At 29.1% G+C, this 25867-nt stretch overlaps 1 protein-coding gene across 1 annotated transcript in view; it reads left to right on the top strand.

Annotated features, from left to right (window-relative positions):
- The window catches only part of LOC141898669 (uncharacterized), a 127171-nt gene that overhangs the window by 53709 nt on the left and 47595 nt on the right, over positions 1-25867 (top strand). Inside the window, exons 8-9 of the mRNA XM_074784704.1 lie at positions 25387-25494; positions 25592-25866. Coding sequence (XP_074640805.1) covers positions 25387-25494; positions 25592-25866 — 383 coding nt within the window. The remainder of the gene's footprint in view (positions 1-25386; positions 25495-25591; position 25867) is intronic.

Here is a 25867-nt window from a genome sequence, read left to right as displayed (position 1 = left end):
ATAATCAAATAATTTTATAAATAGATTCTACTAGACATGATAATCTATTTAGTTTGGTGTAAATAGGTTTAATATGTTTTCAGCTGTGGGTGGCTCCGGATTTACCCTTAAACCTAGCTCAGTGATCGATGGTTTCAATTCATTCCGAAATTGTTAATTTAACGTTTCACACATATTGTGTAGCACAACACACGCACCGGCAATCGTTGGTACACGAGTAACATCGCAATCAAGACATTTTTGTTAAATTCTCCACCGGCCTTTCAATCGATATTTGAATGTTTTTGTTCTGGTGTCAAGTTGCCATTACCAATGTATGGTTTAAGCAACCAGGGGAGCATTGGGTACGCAGCATCCCCCAGAAAAAGCAGGGGGATGCGTTTACCATTAATGTCTTTCGTCCAGTCTGGAACAAGGTTGCCATCCATACCATCATTAAAGAATGATGAATGCAAAAAGCGTCATGCATACTACCAGGGTAACCTGTGTATGTGTACATAAAACGGTATCGATATTCAACAACTGCTGTCATGTTAACGCTGTAGTACCAGTTTTAGGGTTTTCTGTTTCTTCACAGAAAACCCTATTGAGAATCGCATGATTATCATTATTTTTCTTTTTCCCTTTTCCACACAGTTTTTGTTAGAAGTGTAAAGGCTTCCTTACCTTACCGCTGTTGCCGGTACAATCCGTATGATATCATTCAGCTCACTTCAATCTCCAGATATTGCATGGGAATTTTGATAAATCCACTTTATAAAGGCACTGTCGAGCCGTAAACATCGGAAATTTGGCCCCGTTCAATTAGTAGCCACGTTGTGTTTTCTACTCGATATTTCTCTTTTGTTTTTGAGGAAGAGCTATTGAATTGTTCCCTCTCGTCTCCACAATCAATTTCAAAGTCAATTTTATGAATTTATTGCTCAGCGGGTCTGAGTCCAAGAGATTACGAGTCCAGCGTTCGCGAGTCCGACAGGTTTACGGGCATTTGTTTGTTACCTCTTTAATATTTTCGATTTCTTGTTATTCCGGTTATTTCATTTAAGTATAATACTGATCTTTTCACGTCACCAAAAGTGTCAATAAATAGATTTTGAATTGATCAAGTTTAAATCGAGGTCATTGAGTCGCGGGCGGCTTACGTTCGACTCAGAAAGAAAACAAACGACAGACAAGTATCAGGTGATTACGATAGCTTACCACGGAACACACAGTTGACAAGCAGTGTTAGGCCTGTGCCGGTTGGTGCGTTTTGGGACTAAAATATACTGGTAGGTCAGTTGGTACGAAGTTGTTATCCGTACGTGACTGTTAAGTGATCTCCACGTGTACGGTATATAGCTGTACTTATATACAATTGTACCAGGAATAGGGCCTAATGATTGGGCTCATTATTTCCTGTTTTATAATACTGAAATAAGCCTAACGTTCATTCAAACATCCAAAAATCGGTGAAAGTTTGATTACTGTATACATGTACTGTAGGTTTTCATGTTGTGTGAACATTTTGAAGTTCACGTGGGTATGATGCTGATTCCAATGTCAAACGCATGAAGTTAGATGGTCAAGGACAGTCAACACCAAGATATCACTCTTCGACCGATGTTGTACAATATATGGAGGATCTGATTCTTTCAACTCAATCAAAGTGATTCAACACGATCGACATAACACTGGAATAGGTTTGCAGTGACTAACAGTTCATTTCATTTAGTCCTATGTACTTTTAGCCAATTTGGATTTGATTGTAACTGAAACTCTGACTCAGCAGGTGCTTAAGATGAGTTCTTAATAGGATAGATCCATTTTTAGCGTTTGATAATACAGGATCATGTTTGAATGCCAAAATTGATGCCTGGTCGAATAAATTCAAATTTGTTGATTGTATGTCCGCGTATAATCGTATTATTGTATGTCCGCGTATGTTCGGTTTCAAAGCTGAATCACATTTGACGTTTACACAGTAGTTGCATATTAGTTTCAAATCTGTCAATGCATTTTATTCTATGTATCAGTATTTCAATTTAATACAATTCCCATCATCCTAGTGAATGGCTTTGCGGAAAACCCGTCATCGCTGCATCTCGAACCCATTTATATTCTATTTTTTCCTTTAACGCATCACCTGAGGGTATTTTGACATACTCCTCTGTGTAAGTGCTTCGCATTTTTCATAAGTTATGTGACAGACAGTCGATCTGGCTACTCAAACAAATGTTCAATCGTGCGGAATTCGATATTGGCAATTCGGTATCAGGATCAGGGATCAGTTATAAACTTCTCTGAACAAGAAACCAGAATCCAATTGAGCAAAAGGAAGCCTACCGTAAAGGTTCCTTTTGTGATCCTAAAATTTTCAAGCCTATCGTCATCATTCCACGTTTTCATCACAATACTTTCAAACTATCCATCCATATTGACGAAATCGTACCCATACCCTGCGTGGTAACCTCTCAATATGTTCGTTTTCATCACAGAAATATTCGTAGGGTAGCCGTGTTAACCAGGTTTAAAATAAGTAACGAGACGAGTAGTATTGTATAGGTTAACTATTTATTTGACGCACGAGCTTTCGCTTCTAGTGAATAGAAGCTTCATCAGGTCTGGACACCTGATGAAGCTTATATTCATTAGAAGCGAAAGATCGTGCGTCAAATAAATAGTTAACCTATATAGTACTACTCGTCTCGTTACTTATCACAGAACTACTTTAACGTAATTCTTGACTCGCGTCCTTGTCGCCTCGCCAACTGAAAGAATCTAGTCCCGCATTCATTAGCTTCTCTTAGGTAACTCTCCGTCTTCAATATCTCCATATTCATCATCATTTTCAGTGTTTTTCATTATTTGTGAGAAAAATTTCCATAATAAACGTATATTCATAGGCGCCGCCATCATGGAAGAACACTCCCCTCTTTCGGCACACCGGTTGACTACTATACTGGGCTTACTCAGTACCGAATTCCGACGTGTGTGAATGTAACTCGCTATGTAAGCGCCCTATTCTGGCATATTCGGCACCAGCGAAGTACGATACTTCGTAAGCGCCGTATGTAGTGTGAACGCATCTTAAATCGTATTATTCAATGTAATTAAAGAATGTGATGGAAATTCTAAAGCTTTTGACTGCGTTTGTTGTGAATATTTGGAGCGATAATTCCAATATTATTGGATCCGTGTCGAGCCTGCCTTAGGATTGAAACACGAAAAGGTGATGATGTCCCAGAGCCCGGTTTCACAAACGAATGCATTTTTGTTCGAATTATTGACTTATGCGAGGTTAATCCCAGTTTGCGAAAACTTGGCCCCGATGCATCATTTTTTCTGTGGCACTAACATGCACATCCTTATGCCACTTATCATGGTCATCGCTTGATGATGACCCAGCTTGGGCAAAACCCCATAAGCACACCGTCTCCTACTTTGATAAAGTTTCTAGGTTTCATGAAGTTTTCGTTTCTATAGATATCGAACAAATATATTTTTTTGAAATATAATGCCATGTTTTGAGGTATAACGGGCAACCAACATTTTTCCCAGTCGCACAGCAGAATGGAACATGCATTTTGTAAATAAGTTTGATTAATTGTTATTCAGAGCACTGACACTGGATAGAACAAAAATATAAAACATCTATATGAATCGTCGGCATGTTGAATGTTCAGACCATGCCATTTACCAAATGCCATGCCATGTTCAGAACAAACCGATAAAATTTCATGACCCGAATTTTTCAAATGATTGATTTTTAGTTAAATCATTCATTTCAAGAACGTAATTGGGCATGGCAATAAGATATATTCATTTTCATGATGTAATGCACTTTATTATCAGTGTTGTCATATCGCGGAAACACGGAATCGCAGTATTTTCCAAAAACGCGGAATTCCTTCATTTTTACTATACATAGTAACTGTGCTTTCTATGGGACATCCCTTGTTGAACAAGGCACTAACGTTGGCAAATCTATCAACATTAATTGCTGACCCCATCACATAAACTTGTGCATCGGGCCTGTACCCAAATCAGTGCATCGGTTGAGACCGCATCTACGAGTTTTGCGCGTGTTACCATTTATAAACCATTAACTGATTTAATAAATGCTGCATTGTAAAATGGATATAAAAACGATGGTTTATTTAGACTGCACTGTTCCACTGGTCGTATTAAGACCGAACAGGTATGTTTTTATACGGTTGGTTAAGAGAAATATTCCAAAACACGATGTCAGACGCACGAAAACAGACACACATTATCAAAAATTCATTATGAATTTTTGACATTATGCATATTCTGGCTTTGGATTTTGAATGCGCATCGTGCATCTAACTTCTGATTCATGCAAGTGTAGTGTATCTAGAAGAGTTAATAAAAGCTGAATAATATTTAACATTATATAAAAAATGGTATCCTTTTTAACTCCGTTATTTGTGAAGAGAAAGCTGTTACTTAGTTGCTTCTCCGTGTTGATTCCTTGGGTCTAAAAGAGTATTAGTAATTAGAAGATGGCGTTTTCAGCCCAGAGTACTAGAGTACTAGCTCTCATCACCACAAGTCTCATCACAGCTAGGCGCTAGTGAGAACGGACGATTGCTCTGTGATACACATATACAGTGAGTGCGCGTAACAACAACTGCGCGTGGATAGATCGATACAGCGAGGTGCTACTGAGAACGGTTATTAACATGGGTGTTATTACTGAAGTACAGTGATTGCGTGTCAACTGTGCCCGGATAAATAGATGCTGTGAGGCTTGGGTGAGAACGGTTAATAGCGTGCTTGTTATATACAAGGGGAAGTAATCCCCACTCATCACTACAAGTAATTTTTTTCCTTATAAATGGGAGATAGAAAAGCATTCTTAGCAACAATAAATAACAGAATTAAACCAGCAAAAAAACAATTTGAAAAAAAAAAGTTAGTCGATGTTACAAAAGAAATTGAACACAAAATATTGAAATTAGAAAAGGTTAAAACTAAATATGGAGATAAAATATCAGCCAATTTAAGCTACTGCAATGTTAGTACATCACGAGAATTTAAAGTATTTTTACCTGATAAATGGGTTTCATTGAGTACAGAGGAATTAAAAGATTTAGAAGGATTTAGAATAATCTATCATGGAAAAAATGAAGATGGTCATCATGATTTAGAAATTGTTGATTAAATTTAAAAAAATAAATAAATTAAAATAATGAATATCTAGAATCCGAAATGACTTATCTGGACAATTTAATTGCGCCACATAGATAGACAAAAGTAGTGAGATATTCAATTAATTAAAAACGAAATTATTTTTTGCTTTTTTTCTAAAATATTAATCCATTTTTTTCTATTGTCAATTTTAGAATTTCAGAAGTATTTTCATTTTTGAGTATATATAGGAGAAACAGGTCGGAATCTTAATCAACGCATAAAAGAGCATAAATTAGATGTAAAAAACTTTAAACCTGAAAGCGGAGTTGCTAGTCATGTTTTTCAGACTTCACACAATTTTGATTTTGCTAATGCTGAATTAGTTTACCCTTGCAGCGATAAAACTAGAAGACATATTTTGGAATCTGCATTAATTATTGAAAATTCGAACAACGTTGTAAACCTTAACAATGGTTTTTCACCCCATAATAAACTTATATCAAAATTCCTCTGTAAACTGGTTAAACTCAACACTTGATTTCCCCTTTGATTATTTGTTATTTGTTCTCTCATCAATTTCGTCTCTGACTTAACTTGTATTCACCTTTGTTTTAATTTAAGTGCCCCCTAGTTTGTCTTTCTTTTTACTACTGACTTTAAGTTTCATTTATATTTATACTCACTATTGTTGTTTATAATCACCCCTTAGTTTGCTTCCCTTTAATCTATTTTAGCGTGTAACTGTTTCTACGTTAATTTTCCTTTAGTTTGTATCATCTCTGATTACTTGAATTAGTCTCTTTGTCCCTGGATTGTATATATATCTCATAATTTCTGTAGTATCTCATTATTCCTGAAGATGACTATTAGGATATAGTCGAAACGTTGAATAAACTACTATCTCGAAGTTTCATTTTCGGACTTTTTATTATCATTGTGGGATTCTCTCCTCATCGCGTCAACACGGATATTGTGTTTTACCTATCGTGATTTTCATTTTTGATAGCAGTTGTTTCAGAATTATAAATATCATGAATTTCATTTGATTTTTTATACCAATTACGCCCAATCAAAATGAATAAAATTACAAATCCAACTGTAAAATATAAATATTTATCAAATATTCTATTACCAGAAGGAGTAGAAATAACAATATTTTCACTATTATTAAAATTTTCATTATTTATTCCTTCTTTTTTAGATTGTGATTTAATTCCTAATTGCCGAGACCATTCATTTTGTTTCGGACTTCTCAGCTCATTTATTGTAGAAAAATTTTTACTTTCAATATTCGAAAATGTTATAACTCCAGTTGATAATAATGTCATAAATCCACCTAATTGAAATGATAAATATAACTAAATAACTAAATAATCATTTTTTAAATCGGAATATAATCTTTTTTCATCTTGAATTGGCAGCATATAATTACATAATTTACTATAACCTTTTACTACATTTTCTGATATCGCGTCATTAATTCTAGCTATTCTCGCAGTTTCATAAATCTTAAATAATTTAATAATTTCATCTGATTTCATTGTATCTAATTCATTATAAGTTAAATTTTTACTAATAAAACTTTTACACTTCCCAGATGCTATTTATATTTCTAATTGATGTTTACAATAAAGATAATATTCATAATTATTATTTGTTGTAACATTATTTAAAGCACCATCATCTGGAGTTAATTTTGTTTCTGTTATTCCTAAATCATCTAAAGTTTTTTCAATTGGAACATCACCATTTTTAGATTTTATTTTCTTTTCACCTCCCATTTACATAACAAAAAAATTAGTTGTGATATTGCAACTAGAATTTAACTAGAATGTAACTAAAAATCAACTAGATTAACAAACTAGTTGAACTATTAGTGTTTTTATTTATTTCTTGTTAAATCTAGTTGATTGTTGTTCCAACTACCAATAACTAGAATTCAACTAGAATGTAACTAAGAATATACTAGATTAACAAGCTAGTTAAAATATTGTTGAATTTTATTTGATTTTTGTTTCAAATACCAATAACTAGAATTCAACCAGAATGTAACTAAATATGTAATAGATTAACAAGCTAGTTGAATTTAAATAAATTCATATTTAAATGGGTGTTGTAATCTAAATAGTAATTTTGATCTTTTATTATTTTTCAATTTATCCATATATTCATTATGTAAATCATGTGGAATAATATCATTTTCCTCAAATGCATTTTTCATCGATTTTCTATCTTTATTGTAGAATAAAACTAGAGATCTTATATTCTCCCTAAAGTCTTTAACAATTGAATAATATTTTTGATCTAAAACCCATGTTGTTATCCCGAAATGTCTCCCAGAGAAAGCTAGATAACATAACTCACTTTCTCTAACTTTTGAATCATGTAAATTAGCACAATCATCCATGATAAATAATGTATTAGATCCTTTGTAAATATCAATTGCTATTTTAATACAATTATCTAAATTTTCTTTAACTGTTTTAGGATCTAATATAGTAAATTTATTATTTCTAGTAATATTTCTATCATAAGTTTGATTAAATTCATGTGTTGGACAAAATAATACTATATTATCAAAATAGTTTTTATAAACAGTTTCTAATAAATTTAATATAAAATAAGTTTTTCCACAATTTGTTACACCAGAAATTAACATATTATGAGGCTCAAATATAAATAATTCCTTATTCATTAATATATTTTTAATTTTACTTGATAATATCCATTCATTGAATTTATCTGGCCATCCAACCCATTTTACTAAAGAATATTTTTTTCTTTTAACAGTTTTTGTTTTTAATACTTTTTCAATTTTATATTCTTGTTCTAGATTTTCAGTAGTTAAACTCAATTCTTCTTCATAAAGATACCCATCAACTTCTTCACCATTTAAATCTTCTAATTTATAGACATATGGTTTTGTTGTTATTACCTTTTTTATTTTATATATTTCTCTAGTATAATTTCGATCGTGTCTTTTATCAAATATCTTTTTATACTTAGAAATTCTAACATTTTGACCAACTTTAAATTTAGGTTCACCAAAATCATCTACAAGAAATGCTCCATATAAATTATTCCAAACAATTTCAGCATTTTCAGGTTTTCTAGCATCGATAGGTTTCATTCCAATAGAAGAATGATAAGAATTATTATAACCTTCTATCAATTTTGGTAAAACATCAATCCATTTAAAAGTATTATTTGCTGTAAATTATTTCCACATTCTTGTTCTTAATGTTCTATTAAATCGTTCAACAACTGCTGCTTTTTTATCCGATTTTGTTGAAAAATATTTAATATTATGATTGTCTAAGAGTTCATGAACAAGTGAATTATCAAATTCTTTTCCATCATCAAATTGTAATTTTTCTGGTTTTTGTTTATCATCCGAAAGAAATTGTCTTAAAACATTTGATGTTTGTACAAAATCTTTTCTATAAAGTGGGAAGCTCCATACATAACGACTAAAAATATCAATTATATTCAATAACCACCAATAATCATCATTATCTTTCTTAACATTTTTCATATCAATTAAATCTCCTTGCCACTGTTGATCTACATAACTTACCATAGTTTTACGAGTTTTATATTTTCTAACAATTTTTTCATGTGTTGTATATGTTGGTTGTTCTAACATGAATTCATTTATATCTTTATATTTAACTAAATTTTGTGGAATTATCTTATCTAATTTATCTTGTTTTACATGACGCCATATATTTTTGGTAGAAGAATAAGCAACCGAACTCTCAGGGTTGTAATATAAATTTCTTAAATATTGTTCTTTAGTATTAGGAGTTTTTTTACCACCCATTTATATATCGTTAATTTTAGCTTTATATTTCTAATATTGAATACTATCTAATTGTGAATTTATAATATTTAATTGTGCGTCAGATATGATATAAATGTGCATTTTGAAATTTAAGCTTCCTTTTTTCTTTTTCATGAATAATTGTATTCCATCCTTAGCATTTTGTAGTTTTTCCCAGAACCATGTAGTGAATTATCCTCTGTTGTTCTAAAATCTAACCATAATGCATATTTATCGCCGGTATAATAATCAATTTGATTAATATTACAATTTTCAAATGATTTTACTCTTTCATTCATAAAATGTTTTCTAATTTCTGGCCATTGATCTATCATTCTCATTCCTTGACAAAATATTTTATTTGCTATTCCTTCGATAGTTATTTCTACTTTTGTTATTTCAGGATTATAATAATTATCTACCTTTATTGCACCATTAGAATATGTTGCAATGGTAAAAAATATTAATATACCTTTAATAGATCTTCTTGGGAAGTTAATATTCTCATTAATTATTTCATCATTTGCATCAATAGTTACAGTTTTAAATTTACCAATATAATCATATAATAATGAAAATCCTTGATTGTATTGAGTTTGAATTGTATTAGCAATAATTTCATTAGTTACTGTATTATATTCTAAACATATATTCGATAATTTATAACCCATATCTTTAACAACGTTAGATAATAAAATTTCATTTACAGGAGCAAATGTTATCTCGAATATAATATCTTCTTGAATTGCGTATTTATATAAAGGCGCATAATTATTTATCAATTCAAAATCTAATGGAATTTTATATTTGCTTCCATAAATCTTTTTTATCAAATTATCTGCGGCACGAGTTACTATTGCGTCATTAGCTCCCGATCTTAATTTATTATGGTTTTCCGATTGAATGCCTTGAAATATCATATTATTTCTATTTTCTTTAGTTAACCATAAATCTTTATAATGCATAAATAAATTATAATCATCTAATGAGAAAACTGTTTCTGGTCCAATCTTTACAGCTAATTTTTTAATCAAATATCTCCCAACATTATCAACAACATAATTATTATCATGACCAGTTACTTTTATATCAGCTGATAAATAAATACTATTTGGAACATAAAAAGTATTTTGTGTTAATCGAGGAATTCTAACATATAAAGTTTCATCGGGATTAATATTTGAAGGATCATGAATAATTATATGATGTGATCTTTCTGCTTTAATAGCATTAGATATTCTAGAATTCTTAGAAGGACTTATATAACTCCCATTCATTTATTTAACAAAAAAATCAATTATTTATTTTTGATTATGTTTATTTTTTATTATTTTTTCTTGATATCTTTTGATATCATATTCACTAACCCAAAAATAATAGCACTTACAACTGTAATTAAAAATAAAATAATATGTTCAGCAGCAAAGTTAAGAATATTCCCAGCAGATTTCAATATAAAACCAACAATTGATGCAATAACTACGGGTAGTGCTGCAGCAGATTTTTTAGATAGTTCCCATAAATATTTTGCTAATTTCTTTAAACCATCCTTAACTTAATCTTTTATAGAATTATTATCATTCGGGGGTTTATCTGGTTTATTTGGAGTTGGTGTAGATTTTAAAGCATTTGATATTGCTAAACCTATTGTCGTGAATACCATAGTTACAGCTGTTAGAATTGAAAGAATTGTTATTCCTTCTAATTCAAATAATAATTTTATTCTATCTTTCAATGATATTTTAGAATCTGGTTTTATCAACAAATCTTTAAAAACATCTTTTAATCTTTTAAAATTATTACCTAATTCATTTAATAATATATCTCTTTCACCTTTCTGTACTTCTAAATTATCTTTTAAATTATCAATTTCTTTCTCTAAACGTAATTCTTTTTGCCTATATTCTATTTCATCAATTAACTTGATGATCTAAATCAGACTTTAGTTGTTCTATTTCTTTATTTGCATTAGTTAATTCTTTTTCCAAATACATAATTTTTTGATATATTATACTTTTATTATGTGCAATTTTATCAGCTTCATTTCTTATACTAGTAGTTTCTCTAATTGCTTCATCAGAAAATATATCTAAATCTTCTAATTCTTGATCTGTTGCATCAAGTAATCCATTTGGTAAAAGTTTTTCAATTGGAACTTTATTTGATTTAAGTTTACCAGAAGTTGTTTCTGTTTCTAAATTATTATCGATTGTTTCAAATAATTCGTTAATTCTTTGTTTAAATACTTTTTATAGGGTTTTTGTTGTGATACATTTTTTTCTATTTCATCTATTTCATTATTAATACTTATTTTTTTAATTCTATCTGGTTATAATTTTTCCAAAGTTGATTCTGCTAATATTTTGTTTTGAATTTTATAAGAAATATCAATATAATAATCTTTTTCCAAACGATAATAATATTCACCATCTAATGATTTTAATTCTGGTACTAAAAGTCTAGCGCCTCTAGCATTTATATTATATCCAGATTTTTCAAATATAGGTTTGAATTTACGAATATATTCAATATATTCTAAATCTTGTCTTACTAAATCTAGATTTACATTTTCAGTATTTATTCTCGATTTAGTTCTTCTATCAAAATCGCCTGTTGTTATTGTATTATCATTAAAACCATTATTTGTTAAATTATTATTATATGATGTTTCATTATCAATATTAGTTTCTGCATCATTATAATCATCAGCAATATATCATTCATTATTATTTTCCATTTCTCCCATTTCATAATCTTCTACACCTTCTATTTCCATTTACATAATAAAAAAATTAAAATAAAAAATATAATATTCCTCCTATAACAATTCCTATACAAGTTAAAGCTAATTTAGCATTTTCATGGGATTTATTATCATTATCAGTTTTAATTATATCATGTTGAATATTATCAGTTTTAATATTTTCTGATGTATTGTAATCTTTTATTTTAGAATCATTATCCAATTTAATATTTTTCGTTTTAGTTTCAGTTGATTGAATATTGATTTTATTTTTTTCACCTTCCATTACTTTTGGAGCAGTAATAATCTTTTTATTTATATCATTTTATCCAAATGAATTATTTATTGTTGCAGTTTTAATTAGATTATTATAACCAATTATATTTCCCATCTTTAATACTAAATCATTAGAAATAATTAATAGATTAGGGCCTATACAATAATTTAATTTAATATGTGATTTATCTAAATAATTTTGATATCTTACAAGGTTTTCTGGAATCGATCTATTTTTATCATTATGAATAGAATCTTCAAATAATACTTTGAATTGTTTCTGCGCATCAAATGAAGTACTATCATTTCCAACTATTGGTGATCTTGTTTCAACTTGCGCACCTAAAATACAAATTGAATAAGTTCTAATTGATTGATTTATTCTTTGTATACCAGGTGTTGTAAAACCTTCACCATTATCTATAATAAAATTATTCCAACCATCATCATTATCGATTTTATAAATATGATAAGCTGAAATTCTATGCATATAATCAATTCTTTTTATTTCATATTCTTCAGCAATACCTTGCAATTTACCATGCGCTCTAAAATCGGAATTAATATTTATATTAAATTCATTACATATTTCATAAAACTTAGATAGATTAATATTATTATCCAATTCTTTAAAATATTTCGATCCAGGTAAAGGACATTCTAATTCATTTAATATAATTCTAATTTGAAAGTATGTATGAAATCTAAATATCGTATGAATGAATTTTAAATCTGAAATATAGCTGCAAAGCAGCGATGACGGGTTTTCTGTAAAGCCATTCAGAATGATGGGAATTGTAGTAAATTGAAATATCGATACATAGAATAAAATGCATTGACAGATTCGAACCTAATATGCAACCACTGTGTAAACGTCAAATATGATTCAGCTTTGAAACCGAACATACGTGGACGTACAATCACAAATATTAATATATTTGACCAGGCACTTATTTTGGCATTCAAACATCATGATACTGTATTATCACCATCCTTAAAATGGATCTGTCCTATTAAGAACTCATCTTAAGCACCTGCTGAGCCGATAGATTGAGTGAATTCACAGATAAGAACGTATTATGATTTAGAATAGATTAGATTTAAGAAGTTAATGTTTTAATTGAAATATTTGAATAAATACATATATCGTAGTGTAGATTCAATCAATAAATTATGAATTGATTTGGTCTGGGTTTCCGGCTGATGTTGATTTTGGCTTTTATGGATTACAAATTCTACAGTGATAAACAATTGATACCTGCAACATGTGTGTAAATCAAACCTATTCCACTAGTTGCGTGTGTTTCCTAATAACGGGAGAGTCACTCTTGATCTGAGTTATTAGAACTAGGGGTCCAGGGACACCATGCCCACTTGGGAAGTGGTTCCAAATGCTCAACAATCTAACAATTCAGGTATCAAAGGTATAAAACATCCCTTTTCAAAGAATACCCATCACAAATTGCAATGAGAAATGGCAAACTCAGAATTCGGGCCAAAATTGACATTTTTGGGCACTAAAAAAGGTCATAGGACGGCCATCTTGAGTCCGTATCCCAATTTTTGTTATGCTGATGGGCCCAGGGGCATTCACATATATCCGAAAGATCAAGGTAATTGATCAAAGCATCTTCAAAATTTCCCTCAAAAATGTGTAAAAAGTGTTGATTTTGGCGAACAACAATGGCTGCCAGTCGGCCATCTTGATTCTGACAGGGCCAGTTTTTGAGCTGAAGATGTGTCTAGGGTAGATACATGTGTAACCCAAATATCAAGACATTACATTGAAGCGTCTTCAAAACTTCCTAAAATAACTGATTTCCGTCTACGGACGGACGACGGACGAAATGTGAACGCAATAGCCCGCTGGGACTAAAGTCCCAAGTGGGCTAAAAATAATGTTCATTTAGTCATAGAAATTCATTGCCTTTTTGGAGTTTCTGTAATAATATTTGTTCTGCCCTAATTTTTATTACTGTATGAACCAATGATATGCTTTGTAAATATGATGTAATAAAATAAATTTGAATTAAATTTGAACATGAGAATCAAGCATAACTTGTGTTTTTTCAACTTGTCTTACTTGTCTTTTGTTAACAGTTCCAGAGTTTCAATTACAATCAAATCCAAATTGGCTAAAAAGTACATAGGACTAAATGAAATGAACGGTTAGTTACTGCAAACCTATTCCAGTGTTGTCGATCGTGTTGAATCACTTTCCTTGAGTTGAAAGAATCAGATCTTCTATGGTACAACATCGGTCGAAGAGAGATATCTTGGTGTTGACTGTCCTTGACCATCTAACTTCATGCGTTTGACAATGGAATCAGCATCATACCCATTTGAACTGCAAAATATTCATACAACATGAAAACCTACAGTACATGTATACAGTATTAATCAAACTTTCACCGATGTTGGATATTTGAATGAACATTAGGTTTATTTCAGTACTCTAAAGCAGGAAATAATAAGCCCAATCAATAGGCCCTATTCCCATTGGAACAATTATATAATGCGTACAGCTGTACCGTACACTTATCAGTCAAGAATGGAGAAATCGGTATACCAAACCTACGAACAGCATAATGTACAGGCCTACAATGATTTATGGTAATACAAGCCGTGACCACATGAACGTTTTGGTTTGACTATTAATGTCAGCAGGTCAGAGAAGGCCTGGCCAAACTTAATCACATGGCTCAAATCAATTAGCCTTTCTGCGTGTGAATATTTCACTGTATTGTTTTAAAAATAGGCCTATCGAGTGAATTAGTACATAGAATGAATTAGACTTTAGGCTAGTCCTGACCAAATCCTATCCATATTATAATGGCACCAGTTATAGTAACATCACTGTAGGGCCGACGAGAGGGAAAAAGTTGTGTTTGTAGTACATAGGCATGGTAGGCTTGTCGTACTCACTTAATACTTAAAACGCTGTTGTTACCTGTACGTGACTGTACGGTGATTTCTACAGGTAAGCTATATGTGAGTACGTTGACGCTAGGACTTGCAATATTGGGATTCGAAACCAAACGAAAAAAAAATCCAGTAGTAGTCCAGTGATTTACCCACTGTGCCACAGAACGTAACTGGTGGGTGGATGAAATTTGATTTACAAATAGCCTAGCCTCACCTAACCCAAACTCTATTCTTTTACGCATGCGCGTTTGCAGATTATAGGAACTCACGTACAGCGTTTTTAGGGAACTCACGTACGGTTAACCTGTGGATATCACCGTACAGTCACGTACGCGTTACAATTTCGTACTTAAAATGGTATTGGCTACTAGGAACTCACGTACGGCGTAAGTAGGGAACTCACGTACGGTTAACCTGTGGATATCACCGTACAGTCACGTACGCATTACAATTTCGTACTTAAAATGGTATTGGCTACTAGGAACTCACGTATGGCATTATAAACTTAGTAGGGACCTCACGTACGCGGTTAACCTGTGGAGATCACCGTACAGTCACGTGCGGTTAACAACTACGTACTTAAAATGGTATTGGCTTCTAGGCCTATAGACAAATAAATACCGGTAGGCTTTCTTATAATCTTAGCTTCCACACTTCACAACCGAACCAACTGACCAACCAGTATATTTAGTCCCAGTACGCACCAACCGGCACAGGCCTAACACTGTTTGTCAACTGTGTGTACCGTTGTAGGCTATCGATAATCACCTGATACTTTTCTGTCGTTTGTTTTCTCTCTGAGACGAAGACGAACGTAATTCTAGTAGCCTTCCGCGACTCAACGACCTTGATTTAAACTTGATCAATTCAAAGTCTGTTTATTGACGCTTTTGGTTACATGAACTGATCAGCAATATACTTAAATAAAATAAGCGGAATAACAAGAAATCAAACATATTAAAGAGGTAACAAACAAATGCCCGTAAACCTGTCAGACACGCGAACGCCGGACTCGCAAACTCTTGGACTCGGACCCGCTGAGCAATAAATTCATAAAATTGACTTTGAAATTGATTGTGGAGAAGAGAGGGAATTATTCGATAGCTCTTCCTCGAAAAGAAGAGAGAAATATCGGTAAGAAAACACAACATGGCAACTAATTGAATGGAGCCAAATTTCCGATGTTTACGGCTCGACAGTGCCTTTATAACGTGGATTTATCAAAATTCCCATGCAGTATCTGGAGATTGAAGTGAGCTGAAGGACACCATACGGATTGTATCGGCGACAGCGGTAAGGTAAGGAAGCCTTTACACTTTTAACAAAAACTATGTGGAAAAGGGAAAAAAATAATAATCACGCGAATTTCAATAGGGTTTTCTGTGAAGAAACAGAAAACCCTTATAAGACAAATTGTTATATAAATTATTCAAGTGATCATTCCAACTTATACCACACCCTGTTGTTGCACAATAAACAGCAAAATGTAATTGATTCTGCCAATATTTCATATTTCATATTTCATCATTTTATTTTATATATATTATATTCACCTCGAGTAAAAGTAACTTCATATGTATTAAATATATTTTCCATTCTAGAAATGAAAAACTTTGTTTCAGTAACATAAATTTCTAAATTAATTAATGAAGGTAAAACTACATTTTTATATGTTATAAAACTATTAAAAATTTATAGGTGGAATTAAATATCTATATGATTTATTATATTGGAAAGCTTTTGGAAACCCCATTTATATAATTGAAAAATTAATAATTTATTAATTCTTTTAATAATTTATCTTGTTCTTCAACTGTTATATGGCCATTTAAACTCATTATATAATCTAGTGTATTCTTCAATTTATTAATTTATTTTATATTATTTTTAATTTTTTCTTTATTACTTTTTATATTTAATTTTGAACTTATACCGGTTAAAACACTTGAACTTAAACCTAGCACACCAATTGATATAGCTAAAGGTGTTAAAGGTGAGAATATTGCTAGAAATGTTATTACAGAACTATTTGTAACTGAAACACTATTAATAAGATAATATATAATTTTACTTTTTAAATATTTTTTCTTTTTTATCTTTAAGTCACTTTCAAATTCTAATATTTGTTTTTCTAAATATATTTTTAATTTAGTTTTATTCATATCATGGGGAATAATATCAATTTTATCAACTTTATCATCCATTTATCTAACAAAAAAATTACTAATTAGTAAATTTATATGCAACAAATATAACAATAACTGTTTCACCTAAAATCCAAATTATTTCATATTTCTGTTGTTATTTACCTGGGGTATAATAATCTAATAATTTAGGTTTGTATAGATGTAATTTTTCTTTATTGGTTACCGCGTTATATAAACTCATTGCATCATCAACTGATTGAAAATCTCTATGTGAAATCTTCTGATCATATAATTCCTTGTTAATATAATCCATATAGTTTTGCCTCTTTTCTCTGTATTCTTCTGCTGCTTTATTGTATTTCTCTAATGCTAAGTTATGTCTTTTTTGTTCTTTTAATGAACTATTTTTATCTATATGCCTAAATAAATAACTACCACCAGTAAATGCTAAAGCGTTAACAATTGCTGTTCCTATAGTAGTTAGAATTACAGAAGCTAATGTTAATTTTAAAATATCATATCAAATCTATCAACATTAACACTTCCCATTTTAAATACTTTTTTTAAATACCATTGAATAATCAACAGTTCCAACTGATAGTAATGCTCCATTATATAATCCAGTTATTATCCACTTATTATCACTCATTTATTTATCAAAAAAATTACTATCTTCAAAATATTTATTTTTCTTAGTTATGATTATTTCAACATTTATTTCATTACTACTTTTATGATTATCATATATTTTGGTTAATATGTTTTTAATATCATCAATAATTCCATCTTCATTTAATTCATAATATTCTAAAGGCGTTTTAATTAAATCAATTACTTTTTCTATATTATAATTTTCTTTAAATTATAATTATTCTGTTAAATTATAATTTATTTGCGTTCCATTTAACATTCTTCAATGGTAAAATGTTTAATAAACCAGAATTACAAGTTATATGTTTAGTTGCTTCGAATGTTTTTGTAGGATCAATTAAATTGCAATAATTATAAAAATGCGTGTAAGGTATTAAGTTTGGTGCAATGTCAACATTTGAATAAAGTTTATTTAGATTAATTCCTAACAGTTTAGCCATAGGTTTTTTAACTAAAAATTTATGTTGTTCATCTTTATCTAACTTTATTCTTACTTTATTATTGATATCACTTTTTGAAAATTTAATTACAAATCCAGCAGCCGCGCCCTATTAATTTCTTGCGCTAATGTTTCTAAATTATATAATCCTGGTCTTATAAATATATGATACCATTTATCGGCATTTCTATCAAAAATAAACAATCTATGTTCAATACATTTACCCGATACATTATAAAAAGAATTACATAAACTTATATTTACTAATTTTAAATCAACACAATCCACACAATCCTTAAATTCTCTATCTAATTGTACTAGTAAATTATGAGATTTATAATTTGTAAGTCTTCTAGAATCAACAAATATTCTGTATTCTTTTAATTCTACCATTATTCATAACATAAAAAAATTACCGCTAATCACTAAAAATTAATTTTAATAAAATTTTTCCTAAATAAATGGATGAGAAGATAGCATGTGAAATTTGTGGTGAACTTCTAAGAAAAAGTAATATGGCTCGACATATGAAAAAACATGATGAAAATTATAAACCCCCTAAAATAAACTGCCCAAAATGTAATAAATTATTCTCAAGAAATTATGTTAAAAAACATTGAGAGAAGTGTAAAATTAATGGCGCAACGGCTAATGTTGATAGTTATGAAAGTAATAGTAATTCTGCTGAAGTTGAATCTGAAATTATTTGGAAAAGACCTTTCTTATTATATGACAAGGATAATATGACAGATCATTTCTGCGAGCCTTGTCGAATGAAATATAGTCCTAAAAATATAGAAGCTTGGGAAAATCATCAATTTCGTAAAATACATATAGATAAAATTTCTAATAAATTTGAAACTGAATTCAATGAAAGACAAAATAAAATATTAGAAAAAATTAAATATGAGAAAACGTTGCCAGATAATGAAGAAACGCTTAAAAAGTTGGAAAAACAATACAATGAATTAACAAGAAAAACATATTATTGTAAATATTATAAATTGATTATTACAACAAGTAATTCAAATCTACATAATAGAACAATAAAACATAAAGAAAACGTAAGAAAATACCAAGAGCTTAACGAAGAGCTATTACTAAGAAATGATAGACAAAAATGTCCAAAATGTATTTATGAGTACTTAAGACAAGAAGGTTCTGTGATATTTTGTAATGTATGTGGATGGGAAAAAAATTCATGGGGTGATGAAAAAACTAGAGATTTTCTCATAGAACCAAAATTAAAATATCTAGATGAAATATTTAATATATTTTCTATGGAAGATCATACACCAGAATATAAGCAATGGCTTGAAAATAATAGAAAATTAAAATGGTGAAATAACTAAAAAGATATAATAAAAACAATTATTCCATCAACATTTAACACACAAGAAGAGAAAATGCATTTATATTTATTATTTAACAATTATTATAAAAAACCTAAATTAACAGAAAAAGATATTGAAAATATAAAAGACATATTCAAACAAATATTAAGATATTATGTGGATAATAGAATAACAGATTCAATTAATTATGAATTCTTTTTAAATAAGATTGTAAATTATTTAAACATCGATATTATAATTCCATTTGATGAATTAACAAACAAAAAGAAACAAAGAGAGCGAGATGAAATGTGGTACAAGATAGAACTTTATTTAAATGAGAAAAATGAAATGGAAGAACCTAAACAAATTATACAAGAACAATTAAATGAAAAAGAAGGAACCAATAGTGATTTCGAGTTTGATGATATTGATCCATTTTAATAACCATAAGGTAATGTTTTTTATACCATCATCTGAAATATGTCTTTTATCATCAAATGGATTTAAACTAGTTTCTCAACTTCATTAATATACATCTCGTGATCTTCTGATCTTAAACAATTCATTTTATGTTTCATTACAATTGAGTTATATAAACACTTTATATAATCTTTAAATTCTATGTGTTTATCAACTACATGTTTTTTAATCCTTTTAATTTTTTAGCTTCATGATCTTTTGTTCTGTAACTTTACATTTTACTTCTTATCCCAACAAATTCAATCATTTCATCACCCCCTAATTCATCTTTAAATTTACCAGGAATCTTTTTATTATCATTGCTAAATAGTTCATGATCTTTGGGATAATTGCTAAAATCAAAATGATGTTTTGATGTTTTTAAGTCTTTTGTTATATCATTTGTCTTGATTTTTAGTATGTAGGCGTCAGTATTGAACGCAATTAATGGAAATCCACAGTTGAATGTGCCATCTTCAGATGATAAATCATAAACATAATCTGTTGGGTTATATATTTCGAATAAATCTTTAACTTCTTCAGTTAACTCATTTTCTACATGGCTTAAATTAAAGCAATTTGGTTTAGATTTAATCAATCCAATATTCATATTAAAACCTAATGAATTACATAATATATTCAATCCTGATATAGTAACTTTTCCTTTTTGAGCTAAAGATATTGTTTTGTGGTTTTTGAAACTTTTTGAACCATCTGCAGCATAGAACCCAATGAAGAACCATTTTCTTAAATTATCTTTTGCATTTAATACATAATCTGGAACTATCTTTTCTTTTGTTGAAGTATTACTTTTCACTATTGCATGAATATAGAATTCATCATTATATTTAATTGCAAAATCTTTAGTATTATTCACATGTATTCTATAACATTGTGATGATTTCATAACATCTATGATTTTAAATTTTTTATGTGAATAAACTTCTTCACAGAATTTCTTTATTCTTTCTAATAATTTCAAATCTTGATTGCATAAATACCAGCAATATTGAGTGCGATTAACATATTTATACACACCTGCTGAACCATCACCAATGAAAAATCCTTTGATAAAATATTCTTTTTCTTCTAATGTTTCAGGTTCTATATTATAAATATTATCAATAATTTCGTTGAATGACATATGATTCATTCTTTGGAAAAATCTTTTATGTAATAATTCATCTCCAATTTTTATATCAGTTGGTTTTATTTCATCGCCATTTCGTTTAATTAAACTATGATCTTCTGTAACATCTACAAACCCTAATTTAGTTCTAACTCTATAGATTTTCTTATTTGTTTTATGCCTAATAATATTCTTTAATTTTTTCCATCCGTTTCTTGTCCAAACATCCATTAATTCATTTATTTGTATTAATTCTTTTTCACCATACGAAATATAACATTCATTTTGTTTTGGAATTATTTCTGAAATTCTTCTTATCAATATTTTATCATTACATTTTAATAATATTGGGGTGTCAGCTGTTACAGAATCAAAATATAATATTTCAATATGCTTTTCCCCAAAAAGTGGTTGTAAAACATTATAATAAAAATCATACATTAATAATTTTGATACTTCTAAAACATTTGAACCAATGAATATAGGTTTATTAAATTTCATTGACGTTCTTTTTAATTTAACTGCTGTTAAATAATCTTCAAATCTTTTATTTCCTAAATGTCTAGGACTTGATTGTAAATGTCTTAATCGTTCAGAATTATTTACTAATTCAATATCATTTCTATTTCTAATATTTTCACATGTTTTTCCATAAAAACTATTGTTCATTAATTTAAAAAAATCTTTTTCAAAATCTGTTTTAGATATTGTTCTCTGTTGAGTATTGAAATCTATATATTTTTCTAACCACTTCGATTGATTAAATTCAATATATCTATGTACTTTCTTTAATTTCATTCCTTGTTTTAGATAAAATTTTAACATTCTATAATGAACGATATAATTGTATTTATTATTTTGAGTAAGTATTAATTTTTCTGTAAAAACATGATCTTTCGGTTTTATTTTCTTCTGGTATTCACTTAAATAACTATCATCTACAGTTAAATGTTCTAGGCAATAAGGTTAGTTTCTTGTTTTAAACTTTATATTTTCAGGATATTCTAAATCAACTACAAAGAAATAGCCAATTGGTGCTTCATCTTTTAAACTCGCAATTGCGCTTTCCCAGTCAGATTTATCATCATTTTCAACTTCTGTTAATATAAAATTTTTCTATGGTTGAGGTTGCATCATTGCCCAACCATAAAAATCATTGGCGTCAATATATAATAATTTATATTCATCATTTGCTTTAAAATATATATCTGCCATAACACCACTAATTCCACCCCTAATTGATTTTTCAAATAATAAAACCATGTCTGGTTCTTTTAATAAATCTAATTCTACATTTGTATATTTTAAAACACATTGCCAGGTTAAACCGGGGCTTGAATAACAATAACAAGGATCAACATTAAAATGATTTAAATTAACTTCTCTGAATTTTTCAAATATGTCAGCCAATATCATAACATCTGATTTTAAATATAAATCAACTAATTCACCATGATTTTTCATCATAAAATGGTTCCAAATATTTAATGTTCTATTAAACACTTCATCTTTCACATACTCCTCTTTTAATTGATCATAAAATTGATCTTTTAATAATTCTGTTACATTAAAATCATCATGTGTTTTATAAAATGAATAAGGAATTGCGCCTTTATATCTCAATAATTTAAAATCTTGTTCATTTGGATAGTAATGTCGAGTTATTATAAAATCATTATCAACTAAACTTTTTGATAAATTATCTAATGAACTTGCTAGAAATCTATAAGAATCTAAAAATCTAATGCAACCAAATTGAAATGAAATATAATTTTCAGATGATTAAGCCAATTGTTTAAAATCATATTTTCTTAAATTTGCACCATTCATAGCATTATATTCTTCTATTTCTTGATTAATTGCGCCCAATTTTCCTGATAATTGTTTTATAAATATATGGGTATCATAACCTGATAAATTATGAAATAATATTGGTACGAAATTAACTTTCTTAGCTTTTAAATTACAATCTTCATGAGCAGCTCCGCGGTATTTTGAATTTAAATGATCATGATCTCTAACTTTTTTATCAAATGAATAAAAACGTTTTCACAATAACAACAATGAGTTACATAATTAAAATCAATTTCATCTTCTTTTGTCATAACTATTCTTTTATTTTTGTTTAATAATTCTGCAAAATCACTTTCTAATTCAATTATTTTATTACAAAAATCATTAACTACATTTTCACCTCTAAAAGAAATATATTGACTTCCATATAATTCGGGATAATTTGATTTTATGTAAATTCCAGAAGCAGCAGCTCTTTGATGATTTTTTTTAATTGTATTTATAATTGGTGGGTCTTGTGTTGTGTCTTCATTTAATTCATTTCCTTTATCCATTAATTTTAATAATTGCTTTTTGTTATATATTTCTTTTCTATCTTGATCGGTTAATTCTTTATTCAACGATTCAAAATCCCCATATATTACAAATGGAACAATATTCTTAAATTTATGATTAGTAAATTTCAATTTATAATCTTGGTGGCATTATTAATTTACAAAAATCTTTATTATCACATAATTATCACATAATTCTTTATGTTTTAGTAACGCATTCTCAGTTCTAAATTTAGATATACATTTTCTACATAGATAAATTTTATGACTGTTAAAATCACTTTCTGTTCTAAAGAATAAATCAATTTGTTTTAACCACATATAATGTTCATTTTCATCTTTTTTGTAATATAACAAATCTATAGCATTTTCATCATCATAATATTCTGTTAAATATAAAGCTTCCAATTTTCGCCTTTTGTCTTTGGTAATTGCATTAATTCGAATACATTAATTTTTAGATTATTAAAAATCTATTTTGGGTATCATTTTTATAGTTACTGGATATTGATCAATTTTATATAATGTTTCATATTCCCGGTAATTTGTTATTCTAAATCTATGCTTAATATCTTCTGTTGGGTGTAAGCAACTAATAATTGACCATAGAAAACATTTATTATCTTCATTTTGAACATGTATTACTGCTTTTGATGTTAATGGTAATTTAATATAAGATGATGCTTTAATATCCTTTTCTGTTATAAAGTTTGTATCATTTTTAAACATTTTATTACTTTTTGATGTTTTATTTCTTTTTGCATTATAAACATTTAAATCTAAATATATAATTTCATTTAATGATAAACCAGAACCCTCAAAATATCTTTCTTCAATATGACGTTTAAATTCATTAAATATTTTTTCTAACTTCTCTTCTATTTGTGTTTTTGAAATTATTTCTTCAGAGAGTGTTTGAATATTATAATCCATTTTTTTCTTCTGACTTTATAAAACTTACTTTCCCAGAGATACTAATTTTTGGATATTCAACATCTGTTATCAAATCTAGTATTTTTTCTATTATTTCATTAAATTTATTATAATCTTCTATTGTTGTACCTTTAAAAAATCTAAATATAATAGCTGCAGGTCCAATTTTACTATGTATTGTTTCTAAAATTTCAATTGTATCTTTTATTTCTATTGAATCAATATAATTTCTAACATTTTCCATGTAGGGTTTATTTGAAATGGATTTAGTTTTTGAAGTTGGTTTTTTAACTTGTTGAGGTTTATCATCGAAATAATCTTCTCCTAAAACATTATTACTCAAATTTTGATGGTGTTTTTGTGATTCGAGATGTCTATTATAATTCCTTTTTACTATAAATTCATTACAAACTTCACATTTAATTTCATCCACATTCATATTTTCTAATCGTTCTTTTCTTTCATTGGAATTTTCTGAAGTTTCAAAATCTATAACATTTTTTATATGATTTTTCATGATGTATTTTTTACAATATGGACAATAAAATTGATTTTTATTAACATTATTGTTTTCTGTCTGGTGTTCATTCTCCCCCATTTATAAGGAAAAAAAATTACTTGTGGTGATGAGTGGGAGCTAGTACTCTAGTACTCTGGTTTGAAAACGCCATCTTCTAATTACTTGTATTGTCGGTACTACTTTACTGCTAGAAAGCGGTTAAATTAAACAACTGTCTCTCTCGTTACTTCTGAGAAACCAGCTTAAAACACGCTATCAATTTTGTATGGCCATTTCCTAAATTTGCTAAACTCGGTACTTCAGAAGTTTGTACCTAGTCGCCCATATGCATCCACTATCCATTATATGTGTTCACCGTCTAGGTGGTGCTCCTTTGAAATAGCCTACGTCATGTACTGATAAGATTGATTTCAACGAAATATTTGCACAAATCCTTGATGTGGCAAATCACAAAGCTGGATATACCATGACAAATTGCGATTACCTATTCCATTATTACTCAATCGACAAATACTTTTAGATACCGATGAGTGTGACAATGCTAATCCATGTTTTAACCAAGGAGAGTGTACTGATCTTGATAAAGGATTTTGGTGCCCTTGTCCAAGGAACAGGACTAACTGTTTGGGTAATACTGATTCTTATTATTCCATTATTTATCCAGACTGTTCAAATCATCATATCACCGAATGAGTTGGGGTTGTATGTTTTTTTTTCTTTTATAGGCGTCGGACAAATAGATATTGTGATGATTCTGGATTGTTCAAATGCTCTAAGCCACGAGGAATGGGTTAAAGCATTTGCAATTTTCAAATTACTAACTGAGAAGCTGTTTATGCACCATGGTCGATATATAAAGATAGCAACGCTAGCTTATGCGGACACAGTTTGGTACGCTACCGAGTTAGATAGATGCGAGGATCCTAGTTGTATCTCAAATGATATCAGCCTGTGGACTTGGCGAAATAAGCCACCGCATATGTCAATAGCTCTCGAAAAGG

The sequence above is a fragment of the Tubulanus polymorphus genome, chromosome 2 (assembly GCF_964204645.1).
Source record: "Tubulanus polymorphus chromosome 2, tnTubPoly1.2, whole genome shotgun sequence".
Classification (NCBI taxonomy): Eukaryota; Metazoa; Nemertea; class Palaeonemertea; order Tubulaniformes; family Tubulanidae; genus Tubulanus; species Tubulanus polymorphus.
Note: the sequence above shows the minus strand (reverse complement) of the source record. Positions and strands in the feature narration are given on the sequence as shown.